Genomic DNA, 14,887 nt, shown 5'->3' on the forward strand with positions numbered 1-14,887 from the left:
TTTTGTCAAGAGAAACAAAATATTTATTTGGTAGTTGCGCCCATCCAAAACCTACCTCATTAGATAAATTACTATTTTTGAAAAAATGAGAATGATGTAGTTCTTCAAGGAATAAAATGTATGAATGAAAAAAGGGTATTGTGGAAATATTCTATCCTGAATAAGAATCATGTGCCATTAGGCATAATAGAAGGATTCTATGTTGCCTCATGGCACAATGAATCTGTATTACAATCTGCACATGTATTTCTATTTTTTACGTATATACTAATGTTCTGCAAGTTTGTATTTGATGTGCCTAATATCTAAAATAATCTCTGAGCAAATGAACTGACATGTTACCTTGAGCTAGAAAAAAACTGTTCTTCAATTTTGCATACATTCTATTTCAACTCATTTTGTCAAACAACACCATACCTATCCTAACCCTAACGAACTGGCTTAAAATATCCTTCCCTCTATCACAGAATCCATTGCCAATTAAATTGCTCAGCATCAATCTTCCCGGCCTTCTTTGCATTTCTTGCAACAACACTCTCTTCTCCCTCAGGGTACCTTATTTCAAAATTAAGATATCATACATTCAAAATTACTTGACCACAGTTTCAGCTAGATAAGCACAGAGAAAATGTTCTCTCCTGAATGTAAATACTGGGTTAAATGACACTGATTATCATTCATTTTCTTACCATGATAAGTCATCCATACTGACTCACGATGTATTCATCTGTTTAGTAGGTTGCAAAAAAGGCATTTGATAGATTGAATTAAGTAAAACTAAAGAATGTATTGTGGAAAATAGGAGTAGATTGGCAAGATAGGAAACCTATCTGCAACCTGTAAATGTCTCAGACTACTGCTCAGGTGCAAGTGGGGGATGGAGAGTCTGGACATGCATCGCTAGGAAGAGTACGGCAGGGTTGTCCATTATCACCCACAGCTGTTGAATGTATATGTGAAGAAGATGCTTTAAGAGGCATGGGAAGAACTGGAGATGGGAGTAAAGGCAGGGGGGAATTCATTAAATCAGTTGAGTTTAAGGATGATAAAGCTTTAGTTTACTAGTCATTCATGGGGTTGCAAGTTTGCTAAGCACATTGGAAAGTTAGTGCAACATGCGTGGGATGAGAATAAATGTAAATAAAACAAAAATTATGCAATTTTCGCAAAGAGATAGGATAAGTTAAATATTGAAATAGGACTTCATCAACTTGAGCATGTGAAACAGTTAACAGTTTACCTATCTTGGAAGTGTAGTGTATGAAAATGCCCAAGGTAGTATGGACATTAGAAGAAAAATTGTAACGCAAAAGGAAGAGTCATATAACTTTGCATTTCAATGGGATATTCTGTGGAAATACAAAGTTATTTGAACCTTCCTTTTTCACTGAAATGGAATTTCACCAAGTATTGGGCTCAGCTATTTCTCTAAAGAAGAACCGTGTAAGAAAAAGGAATTTTCGCAGAGAAGTTAAGGATGGCAGGGATATTGAGTCAGGATGTCAAGAAATGGCTTGTAAAAATATTTACATGGAGCGTAGTTTTGTATGGTGTGTAAACATTGTCATCGAAGCAGGCTGATAGGCATAATAGATTGGAGGCCTTTGAAATGTGAGAGGGGAGCATGATAGAAAAGGTGAAGTAGACAGGTGCTATTCATTGTGGGAGAGGAGAGGGGATTGTTGGGATAAATCCAAAGAAGTTGGAAAGATGGAAGCAAATCATTTTGATAGGTGACAGGATGTTGAAGACTGTGATAGAGCAGAGGATGTTAGGCCAGTGAAGTGTTGGAGGAAAAGTATAGGTAAGTTGGGTAGAATGAAGGGATATGTTATGAATGCAGAACAGAAGAACAGTTAAATAAAGAGCATGATGCCAGGGTGCATCTTGTGAGGAGAGGTTAAGAATAAAGGTGGGCTCAGTCTGCATTCATCGAAACTTATCTTAAATGGTAGAATACCAACAAGAATTTAACAATAGCATGCGTGGATTCATTTCATGTAGCTACTCGATCGTACCAGTTCAAAGAAAACCTTTAGATTAATGTACATATAAAATCAAGAATAATATTTTTAGTCATAGACAAAAACAAAAAAGTTAGAATACCAATAATAATAATTTCACAAAAACTTAAATATTATAGAAATCAGACCAAGGAGAGATGAGTGGATGATGCAGTTTGTAAATCCATATCAAACTTAATTGCTTTCTCTCCAAATTCCTCACAATTCAATCTCTCTCCACTATCATTCCTAATTCCTAAACCATTCCCACCTCTCTTTCTTTGCCAACAGCTGTATTCAAATCCCTCTTCACTTTTAAGGGTTTCCTTCCTTGCATGTTCCAAGTCATCTCTTCTTATTGAATGCTCATACTGCCTAGTTCTTTCTCCCAGGGACTACTTGTAGGCAAGTTAATCAGGATTACCACTAGATTGGTTGGGCCATATTTTATATCCATTCAAAAAATTCTATTAATCACCTGCTTTATACGCATTAACTACCTTCCAGTACCTTTGATTTAGCAATCTGGCTCCTCCACATTGTTTGTTACCCAACTTATATTATTTGATATCAAAAGCTCTATTAATACCTACTGTTCCATCATTGAACCTTAAATAAATTGAATATGTAGATACCTTTCGCCAATTCTCTCTTGATGTTTTCTAGCTTCTCTGTTCTTATCCTAACCTTTGCAATCCTCTTCTATATACAATCTACCTTCCTATAAGTCCTACATGGAAATTTAAGGTGTGTATATTCATGGACTACAGATACTGTGCTCTGATGTTACCACTAAGAGTTAGTAACAAAAATCTTTCAGAATTTAAGCACCTATTTATTAGGACCTCTATAGCTTTTATTATATTTTCTTTCAATTTTGGGGCATTAGGGAAAACTGGATAGATTAATAATATGACACTTGATAACCATACAGGAACTTAACACTTACCCAACCGATTGTGAAGTCCCTTCCCATCCATCCCTGGTCGCTCTACTACTGGTTCTTTCAATTCTTCATGAAGCTGATCCATAAAACAACGTAAAAACTCTTGGGTGTCATGTTGCTGATAACCTCTAAACATAGGGTGGACCTTGAAAGCATAGAAATTGAGGGAACTCATAAACTGAGGTTGTGTACACAATATTGAAAAAATACATAATTTGCACAGAAAAAATTTGATATATTGCTTGATATGCTATAATCTCATATATTGCTTAAATTATTGCCAACTTCAAGGTTTATAATTTTACACAAGCATAAGTTTCTCCAAACATGCTTGCCAGTATAAGAATTTAATATTAGGTTTCAGCTATGTCCACTCCCATGGGGGAGTGGACATAGCTGAAACCTAATATTAAATATATTTATTAAATATCCTATAGCACCACACTCAAGGAATAGACGGTGATAAATAGAATAATCACAACCACTTAGCTCCTCATTGTTGTCTGAAATATGCTTGTATTGCTGATGCTGAGAAACATATTATTAAAATTTCATAGCATGGGTTTACAACATACCCACAGCAGATTTTGACAAATTTTAGCAGGTCACCCCTTAACACCAAATTAGTGCATTATCTAGGCTAGAGATTATCCCGATTGCCTATAATTATAATATGTATTTGAGTTACAGCAAAATGGAGGAAAACGGAATCCACTATTGACACTTGGCGGAAAAGGATAAAATTTTAGCTGTATCATAGTGTGAAGTAAGCACGCGTTAACTACTCCTGATCATTTGGGGCCAGGGATAAAATTCAGTCTGGATACACCACTCATGGGTTTCTTTTAAAACCTGTTAAGTCTACCTAGAGTATGTTTGAGCAGAGGGGCGAAATCCCCATTAGCCCAAGGCATGCAAGTTTTGTGGCAGCACCACATGTGAGATGAAACCAAACAGCCTACATTGTATTATACATTTATGATTAATTTGGGAATTGCTTTAATAGGTACTGTGTCTAATACCTAGCAGTATTTAATAAAGCAAAACGATATCATGGCACATCATCAATACAAACAATTATTTACCAAATGATGAAATTATATTTACACCACAAAATGATGAACTTACATTTCGTATTCCATAGAGGATTCCAGATGGTACAACATAGCCTGGCCTGCGTTTATGCCACATTTCATGAATGAGACGAAGGTAATTACGAGAGAGACCGGGAGGCTTCTTTTCAGCACGAGCCACTGAGCCGCTGCACTCCAGAAAGAATTGAGTGAGAGGTGGAGTGTTTGAAAGAGCCTGAAGAGCAGAGTTCATGTAGCACGTGTTGCCAATGTTCTGCAACCCTGTTAACCCTGTGGTAAAGACGTGAAACCAAGGAGGATACTTTTATCAATGAACATCACAACACAAGTATTTTAGGTTAAAAAAATATACCAATTAACAAAATTGCTATTAAATAAAAATATCGATCAAACTTATTCACTATAATGATTACTATTTATACTAAAAGTAATCAACAGTGTAAAAATCACCGAATTAAATTAATGTCCCATTTCGGTACAACTCAACCTTAGGCCTAAGATTCCAAAATGTGGCAATGTTACTGAATTCCGAACAAAGGAGTCCAAAATTCACCTCATATCCCCACTACATTTTCATTGTGTGTGGTGACAGATGGGGCTTTACCTCATTTAATATCTAGGAATTAAACACATGGTACTACTTCGAAACAAAAAGAAATTCCTGAATGCAGACAGTAAGGACCCTTGGATTCAGATCGTTCATTTTCCCTCCTATTTAGAATTAATTTCCATTAAATTGAAGTGGGATGTCCACATCGGGGATTCACAAGTAAAGAAGACCTAACTCCTAGGTGGTTTCCTTATTTTTTTAATTTCCCCGACTAGAACAAAATGCCATACAGTTTGAGCATATTAATTTAATTAATTAGAGGACGTTTAAAAACACGGGCAAGTGATTCTTTCAACAAATGGTAGGTTACTGAGTAATACAGATCTGAAAATGTGAACACCACAAGTATTTTCCTGTTTCCTCGAATACTGCAAAAAGTTTTCTTGATGCGGGCTGGCATCCCTCATAACAGTAGGTCAGAATAAAAACAGATTTAATTTTTTCTTTTATCTTTAAAAGGCGGAATAATGATGATTATAATCAATAGTGTGTGCTGATTCATGTTTCATTCTCATCCTCCCTTTTGTGTGCCTGTACATGTTCAACCTTTTTGGCAAAATCCAGACACTCTGCTCCGCCACATTGCCTCATTTAATAGCTAAACCTCGACAAGGCAACAGGGTACCGAAATGCAATCCATAGAAATAAGATACAGGATTTCATCCACCCATGGTAGTCATCACCAGCAGAAAAAATTAGCTAGATCAAAAGGTAGCCAAAATGCAAGGATGTAAATGTAAATATTAAAATGAGGCCTTTTTAAAACAATAGAAAATATTAGAAAAATAGAAATTTATAGTTTACACTGTTCCCCTAGTTATAATGAGTATATTCATTATAATAACAGCAAAAATAGTGTAATGTAAAACAGAGTGAAAAGACGGTTCCTTTATTTAGGAACTATATATCAATGAAAACAGATGAACCAAGTAACACCACCTAATCAGGATGAAAAGTTTCATCTTCCTCAATTTATGTATAAGCTGATTCGCTCAAAATGAACAATTAATTGACTGGAGTTAATTAAATTGAAAAAGTGTTGACATAATGTTGTGCTGCTGTGTTTAATATGTCGAAATTTATACCAAACCAAGAGTATTCATGGACAGCATTAATTTTTTGTTTTCATTTGAAGAAAACTGCAGCTGAATCATACCGATTACTTGGAGAAGCTTATGGTGAACATGTTCCCACGCAAGATATATGTGAATGATAGTTTTGGCATTTCAAAAGTGGTAACTTCAATGTTGCAGACAAGGAATGCGGAAAACTGCCAAAAAGGTGCGAAGATATGAAATTGCAAGCATTGCTGGATGAAGGTGATTCACAAACACAAAATCAACTCACAGAGGAATTGAGTAATACAGTAATATACCTGAGCTATTTCCAATTGCCTAAAAGATATGGGACAGATTCAGAAGACTGGCAGATGGGTACCACATGAGTTGAACAGCAAGCAGATAGAGAGAGACACTTCACCATCTGCCTTTCAAAAATGTGAAATTTTGCTCGCACAATACAAAATGAAGTCGATTTTGCATCGTAGCATTACTGGGGATGAAAAGTGACTTTATTTTGAGAATCCTAAGAGCAAAATATCATGGTTAGACTCAGGTGCACCATCCACATTGAACAAAATTGCCTTGGAGGAAAGACAATGCTCTGTGTTTGGTGGGACCAGAAGGGTGTGGTCTATTATGAGCATTGAAATCTGGTGAAAGGGTTTAATACTGAATACTACCAACAACATTTGTTCAATATGAACCTTTTGCTGCTTGAAAAAAGACCACAATACCAAAAGAGGTAACACATGGTCATTGTTCTTCATGGAAATGCTCTATCATATACAGCAAAACCAGTTTGTGACACGTTGGCAGCAATTAACTGGGAAGTTCTACTCCATATGAACTACTCACCAGACTTGGCTCCTTCTGATTACCACTTGTTTGCATCGATGGGTCGCGCACTTGCGGAGCAGTGCTTTGGTTCATAAGAGGATGTGAAAAAATTGCTAAATGAGTGGTTCATGACAAAAGGGAGGGATTTTTACAGGCGTGGTATCCATAATTGTCCCGAAAGATGGGGAAAATGTGTGACTAGTAATAAAGCGTATTTTGAACAGAGCTCTCTTTATCATTCTTCCGATTTTTCTTTTGAAAAAAATCCACATTTCATATTTGTACACCTGTAAATGTGATTCCACAAAAAGAGTATAGTGGTGGTTCTCAAAAATTTTTAAATCAATTCCAGCTATGCATTGATTCAAAGGGGTACTATTTTCAATAAAAAAAATGAAATTCTGAAAATAATTCACGTCTCGCATTTTCTGTTAATGCATTTCTAACAGAACCTGTACACAGCAACTAAAACATTCCCAGTTAACTTCTGCCAAATCTTACCAAATTTTTCTCCCGACTAACAAAATGCTTACCAATGCAATTGACCCACAACGTCTCAATTTTTCAAGGCTGATAGACATTCTTTCCAATGGAATTTAAAATGCTACCATTTTTCCATATTTCTTCTAATTAGCTAGGATAATATCATTTCAATACAACAAAGTCATCACCTCATATTTCAACGAAACTGCAAGTTTTATTCTTCCAACCAGCAGCCATTTAGTGAAAATGGCACAAACATTTCATTCAGTTACAAATAAGGAATAAAAAAGCCATAATTTTTATACCCATAGATATAGGAATGTCTGTTTAAAGAATTATGTTTTCACTAAAGCAAGGAGAGCACTTTGAGTGAGTATGACGTCCATCGCATGGGACATTAAACTGCCGACCACTTGGCACCTTTCGACAAGAGTAGGCTAATGCCGATGCCGAGTTTCTCTCCACCCTTCCTTTCCCATCCATCCCTAATGGCGCAAATGACAGCAGTCGGTCACCTCCCCTAACATTACTACTAGCAAAAGCTGTAAGTGCCCATATATATTTTTTCTGGAATCCTAACTTTCTGACTCACCTTAGCTGAAGATAGGTTGATTAGGCCGTGAGATACAAATTATTTAGCAAGAAAGTGAACCTTACTTAGCATGCCTAGGAAACAGGAGACATCAAGAATTCACTTAAATGTGGAGAGGCTATAAAATAAAAACTAATAGAGCTATATAAATAAAATTTGGCATGTTTACTTATATCAGCAGGGGATATAAAACTGGTTGATTTTCATCAAAATTTGAGGTGATGAGTGCCAAAATAACTTTCCTTTGTTTGAATTGACTTGAAATGATCCTCTAAAGAATTCTCAGAAGTAAATTTTCATTGAAAAATTACAAAAAACAATTCAATATCTTATAAATGTAAAAATCACTCCCGAGACCAGGATCTCGGTCAAGGCAAATGACTTAACAGATGACTCCATTAAAGTTACTGTCGCAGCATCTCCTGCAGTTTCTTTGAATATGAAAATTATAAAATTATTTTGAATGCTATGTAAACTTGGATAGCCCATTACTTATGTACTTTTCACAAATTTTGTGCAACTTTTTATGCCTTTCTGAATGTCAATAAGATGAAGCTGACCAAAGTTCAAACCAATTTGATAACACTTTGAACGGCATCAGCATTGATGCTCTTTAAAGAATGCCCATGGCAGAGTTTTCCTTACATGCACATTAAGGTGACACACATGCATTACACAAAAACAAATACAAAACTCTTGAATGAAAATCCCAAGCCTGAGATCACATATCGACTTCAGTGACAACTAACCTCTTGGTTTAGAATTATCATCACCACTCTCATCAGTGTCACTAGTTTCACTGTCACACGGCACTCCACTCACATTCCCTATGCATCCATTCCCGGAACGAGATGCATGCATTAGAAATGCATAATGAGAGGTTGAGTTAGCACTAACGGTATGATGCCCCGGCCAAGGAATAGGTGGTTCATTATTGTCCAAGAAAACTTCCTGCTCACATATGTAACACCAAACTCTCATTGTTGACAAGTTCAGATTCAGGCTGTGAGTGGGCACTAGCTGCAAGTAAAATATTCAAATAATTCATACATTTAGATATAAATAGAACTATTGGCAGGTAGTATGGACATTGATTATCAATTTTAATGTTATTCTCGAGTGAGATTTTATAACTTTTACCATTGCATGCAGTGAAACTCTCCTTGTACAAAAATAATAAATATACCACAGAAGTTTGCCCAGGAATCAAACCCGGACCCTCTGGTCAGTTGTTCAATGCTCCACCCCTGGACTACCATGACCCACATGTGTATATGTATGTATGTATGTATGTATATATACATATATACATATACATATATATATATATGTGTATATATACACACACACATATATATATATATATATATATATATATATATGTATATATATACACACATATATATATGTGTATATATATATATACATATATATATATATATATATATATATATATATATATATATATATGTGTGTATATATATAAATACATATATATATGTGTATATACATATATATATATACATACATACATATATATGTGTATATATATATGTGTGTGTGTATGTATATATATATATATATATATATATATATATATATATATATATATGTATATATGTATATGTATGTATATGTATATATTTATATGTATATATTTATATGTATATATATGTATATATATATATATGTATGTATGTATAAATGTATATGTATATATATATATATATGTATATATATACATATATTATATATACATATACATACATATATATATACATATATATATACATATATATATACATATATATATACATATACATATATATATATATATATATATATATACACACATACACACACACACATCTATATACATATACACTTGGCTGGGTTGGTACATTGATACTTTCTATTCATACAATGGCCAAACACAAGAGTCTCCATTACGTTACCATTGCACAGGAGAATACAAAACGAAGAGAATGAATGACATCATTCCTTGTTTAACACAATGGCTTTCTGCAGATTATTTTTATACTTGCTGAGATGATGAATAGCATAAAGCGACTGGAGTAATTTTATGAACAGTATGACTGCTGTCAAACCATGAAGAAAGTCCAAGTTTCCACAATTTTGCATGGAATAATGTTAATTTCTAACAAAATCCATCATTTGCAAACTAGTTTGCAAAACACCAAATACTGATTATGCAGTAACAATTACTGAGAGCAAATTCAGACACAACAAGCAACTGCTGGCAGGCACATTGTGATATTAGGCATATCAGCATTTCATGTAAAGGATGAATGAATGTCTCAATGTGAACAATCTCAATTTAGACTCTTTAAATGGAGGGTCAAGTAAGGCAAGGGTTGTGAGGAAGAACACAGATGCACCGTGGGGTAAATTAACAAATCAAAAGCACAAATATTAACCTGAAGGTCAATTTGATAAGTGATAGTAGAGTTCACGAAATACTAAGCCCAGCAGCACATAAAATTCACACACAGGGGTACGGGGGCCAGTTGCTTTCCCCGTGCCACTTACAGTTTCTCAGGAAGTATTATTGTACCTTGTTATGTTTAATGCTATGGTCATTTTGCGCCTCCCCACATCCAACTCTCATGCAGTCTTTGTATAAGCAGAGCCACAGGTTGGGCCCCTCCCATTGGCAATCCTCACATTTTGATAGCTAAAGAGAGATAGGGAAAAAGAAAGACCAATTCAGGTAAAACTTTATAGATAAAACAATTCATAATTAATGTATTTGTGGAGCTTTCTAAAATATACTACAATAATTGAAATATAACATTTCTCAGGACATGTAGAACATATACGTACCTGCATACAACATAAGAGCATCAGTCAAAACTATCCCATTTAATTAATAGAATAATAAGATTGAGCTAGCAGAAATGAGAACTAATAATAATAACTAGTCTGAGGTTGCAGAGTGAAATTAATTGTTGCAACTTCATTTTTGATTAATGGATGGATTCCTTCAATATATAATCAGGACAACATAAAAATATTCAGTTACAGGATTATTCAGGTATTATTCAACAAAATCATGTGGTTCAAACTATATAGAAAGAGGTCTCACAGACTGATATTTTATGGTTTGTTGTTTTTTGCACCTCATGGATATCTACTCATTCCATCAATCATTGATAATGAAGACAGTTATGGCCTTATTCAAAACTATTTGGATTTTAATTGACACTGAGTGCATACTTTTGAAGATGATAGTATGATTAATTACTAAACAAACCTACCATGTCAACCGTACAGTCAATTACAGTACACTGTGGTGCAAGTACTTGGCTTTGCACATGATGACTGTAAATGTGCCTTACATTGAAAAGCTTACATGGCACATGAAAGATAACAGTATATAAAATTTCGATAATTTTTGTAAAAAAGAACATGCATCTATTCCCATCAAATAATGGCACACACGCCTATGGGACTAGGACAAGAAATCATCTGTGTGTAGTGACTGCTAGCATGACAATGATGTCCAAGGGACCTCGTTTTCTGTGCATTAAAATATTCAGCATGCTTCCCATTAGTTTAAAAAATGAGAAATCACTCTCCATTTTTAAAAATAAGTTATTTTTGTACTTAAATGAAAAATGTTTTCATAGTTTAAACGACTACTTCAATTCTGAGAAATTCTGAATTTTATATTGTGTAAATCCTTAACTATGTGTGTAGGTGTAATTTTATTTTATTTTTCTTTTCTCTGGCTAGTCATCCAGTTACTGTACTTCTTGATGTACCCTATACGATTACATAATTGTATGATATTCTGTACCATACTATGTACTTTTCAATTGGGGAAATAAAATTATTATTATTATACAATTACTACAGATTAATTTTTTCTATAGATGTTACTAAGTAAAAAGTCAACTATGAGTCATATATCATATTTGACACACAGTTAACATTCCATCAACATTATAATTACGTTCAATCTGAAGAATCAAAATCGCTTGATTTACTTTCTGATAATGTAAAAACTTCATTAATATAGAGCCATTTAAAGTTTTGTTCATCTCATTAGTTAGGTATCTCTGTGAATACTGTTCTACTGTTTGGTACCTTACTACAAACTCCATATTCATACAACTGAATGTGTTCAAAGAAAATTTGTGCAAAAAATTACATTCCCATTCAATTTTCACAATGACCCTCATCATTGTCATGAAATGTTACCCATATTAAATATTCCCTCCTTGCGTAATTAATAGCTTAACTTTTCTTTATATATTACTGCATAATACAAGATTGATTTCTTATACCTTCTAGATGCAATACCTTTTGGAGTACTTTCACATAACACTTTGAAATTAGATATCATGCAAAAAATTACACTCACTTCTCACCTTTAAACCATATTACAAGAGATGCCAAGTTTATGATTATATTGACCTATTTATCTCACCAGAATTCCTCAAAAATTATGTTATTAAAAAAGCCGAGGAATTTTGGTAGGCTAAACTTCTGAGTGCATATCTGTACATGTCAATAAGTTTCCCCAAATGCTCATTGGTCAAATTTCCATAAACTATGCCACAAGGTCTATTTAATGACTACTACTGACATTTATCATTTTATACCATTATCTGGCCAGTAACAAATACTATATTTCTTACATTCTGTATTCATTTTTTATTTGGAATATTATTCAATATTGATATTTCGCCTAGATTAATTCATTTAACTAGGTATTTATGCATACCTGTATACCATCTAAAAATCTTTCATTCAGTGCAAACCAAAATTCTTAAATTCTAAATTATATTTAACTTCTCAATTATAATGTACGTATCTATATATAATTTTTACCCCTATGTAAATGTTTTTACAATAGTGGAACTAATCTATGTTCCTGCCTTTCTTTTTGTAATAAGGATTATTTCTGTCAATAAATATCTAAATATTTAAAGTAGGCGGTAGGCCTAGAGACTAAGCACTGCTACATTTCTAAGCCTTATCGAGCACTACAGAGTCAAATACATTTCAAAAAACCATTTTTAACTTCACTTGCTTCTTACCTCCTTCCATTCTAAAATGTTTAATGACATCACCAAGAGTGACCATTTACCTATCAAGGGGTTACTCTGAGTCAAGGTATTTTCACAATAAACAATATGTTGCTATTCTTCCAGTACTTACTACATAAAAAATATTCTCTTCCTGTTGAAATGGATGCTAACAATCAGGCAATTAAAATAGCTGTAATGCTTAAGGAAAATGTTCAGACTATCATACTTACAACACAAGACCAAAAGAATGTATTCATGTGAACATCCAAAGAACCACACAGGCAATACACACAAATGAATTAACCACTAAAACAAATTGCCATCAACAATTAAATGCCTGAGATTCTAAAAATGAATAAAAATTATAACAATGAGTAAAATATACTAAATAGAAAACTGCTGTAAAATGTTGATACAACATCAAGCAATACATTTAATTTTTTTACCATCGATGAATAATGTATTGCTTTTTTATTCATTTCTATATTACATTACTTGTACTCATTTACAGTGAACATTTCAATATTTTCTTTTTGATGGCTCTTAACAAATATTTTTTTGCCAAGTGGCAAGGTATAATATTATGAACAGTAAATAAGATTATAATAATTAACATTGGCCATATGACTGTGAAGTGATTAACAAGTAACTTCACAGCAAATATGATTGCATCGGAAACAATTCGGAAGAGAATCAAAGGAAAATTGTATCAAAACTTAACATAAGACTGAGAACCGAAAAAATGCAATTAACAGTCAACTAGAACTCTCTACCATGATGACTTATTCAAAAACCTATGGTTAAATGATAATTTTAATGCCTCTTGTTAGATGACGTGAAAACCTGTACCAATTCAATTTTAATGGCAATTGACAATATTTTTCTTGATGTATTTAACCTGCTTTAAATATGTCATTTTCCAGTACACACGAGCCTACAAAGATGGGTAAATTCCATTCACATTGGTTGGCAAGTTGAGATATTTCTTCCAACATTTTGGATGTTTCCCGGTCAGTTGCCTCATTCATATTATTAAGCCCGGGGATCAATCTATAAATACCTCATTTTTTAAATAAGGTCATAATTAGAAATCGTTGTATGATTGCAGACATGGCAGAATATACCCTTAAGTTTCAGATTTTTGCAGTCATGTAAAGAAGGAATGTAGATACATAAACTAAACCGCACAAAATCAAAAAATTACAGGGATTCTACATGGTATAAAGGTATAACTAAATGTATTACAGAAGTTAACCATGGATCTTGTTATTGTTATACTACCAAGAACTTCCTTTCACTTCTACGAAACAATAGATAGCAAATTCACCATGTGGTGAATTGGTGCATGCTAAACGAAAATTCATTCATTTTACGGGGACTCCCGAATATTTTAACTAATTGCTACAGGGGGAATAAAATCGGTTTACACATATACCTACTTACCTCACGTTTCTTCTCGATCTCGGACAAATTTAAGTCACCAATGCTGATAACATGAGGGCATTTACTACAATTTTCACCTGCCATCGTCGTCCCATGTGAAATCCTTTTTAAACTTTGGCTGATTTTAGGAATGACGTTGTGAACGTCTCAAAACCTTAAATAAAACGTTTCAAATGTTTAACACGTTTCATACAATACATTCTACCATCAGCTTTTATTATATCCTTAATTTCAACAACTTAATCGTCTATCACAAATAATGTTACATTCATTCAACAAACCGAACTGTCTTTTGTGATAATGCAATATTTAAATTAATTAAAATTTCACGTATATTTGTGATACTATCTGCCAACCTCTCAGAGATAACGAATGCTAAACATTTCATGTCCATTAATTTGTTGGTTCATTACCTGACAAAAATAGATTAAGTGACCAACATTACACACAATTACCTCCACAACACACTTGACGTACACGACCCATGAGCAACTTATTTTCTCTCACAATTAGCAGTGCTGTGTGCCGCCATCTATGCACAGTTGCACTAATTTAGAAAAAAAGAAAATCTGATACCGCATCACGCTCTAAATCAAAATTCATTCGCAAAGGGCTAGATCATTATAAATGTCCCGCTACGCTCATAAAAAACAATTTTGGGAGTCATGGCATTTCTTAGAGCCTTTAAAAATCAATTCCATCATAAATGAACTACCATATTTTCTTAGAATCGATTATTTTATTTTAAATGTATTTTTCAA

At 33.6% G+C, this 14,887-nt stretch overlaps 1 protein-coding gene across 1 annotated transcript in view; it reads right to left on the minus strand.

Annotated features, from left to right (window-relative positions):
* Nucleotides 1-14,666, minus strand: part of Usp20-33 (Ubiquitin specific protease 20/33) — a 39,114-nt gene extending 24,448 nt beyond the window's left edge. The window contains exons 1-6 of the mRNA XM_071591621.1: nucleotides 14,582-14,666; nucleotides 14,127-14,280; nucleotides 10,202-10,321; nucleotides 8,376-8,646; nucleotides 4,078-4,313; nucleotides 2,994-3,094 (exon numbers count right to left, since the gene is read on the minus strand). Coding sequence (XP_071447722.1) covers nucleotides 2,994-3,094; nucleotides 4,078-4,313; nucleotides 8,376-8,646; nucleotides 10,202-10,321; nucleotides 14,127-14,210 — 812 coding nt within the window. The 5' untranslated portion in view covers nucleotides 14,211-14,280; nucleotides 14,582-14,666. The remainder of the gene's footprint in view (nucleotides 1-2,993; nucleotides 3,095-4,077; nucleotides 4,314-8,375; nucleotides 8,647-10,201; nucleotides 10,322-14,126; nucleotides 14,281-14,581) is intronic.
* Between the last annotated feature and the right edge of the window lie 221 nt (nucleotides 14,667-14,887).

The sequence above is a fragment of the Hetaerina americana genome, unplaced genomic scaffold (assembly GCF_022747635.1).
Source record: "Hetaerina americana unplaced genomic scaffold, ioHetAmer1.1.p SCAF_5, whole genome shotgun sequence".
Classification (NCBI taxonomy): Eukaryota; Metazoa; Arthropoda; class Insecta; order Odonata; family Calopterygidae; genus Hetaerina; species Hetaerina americana.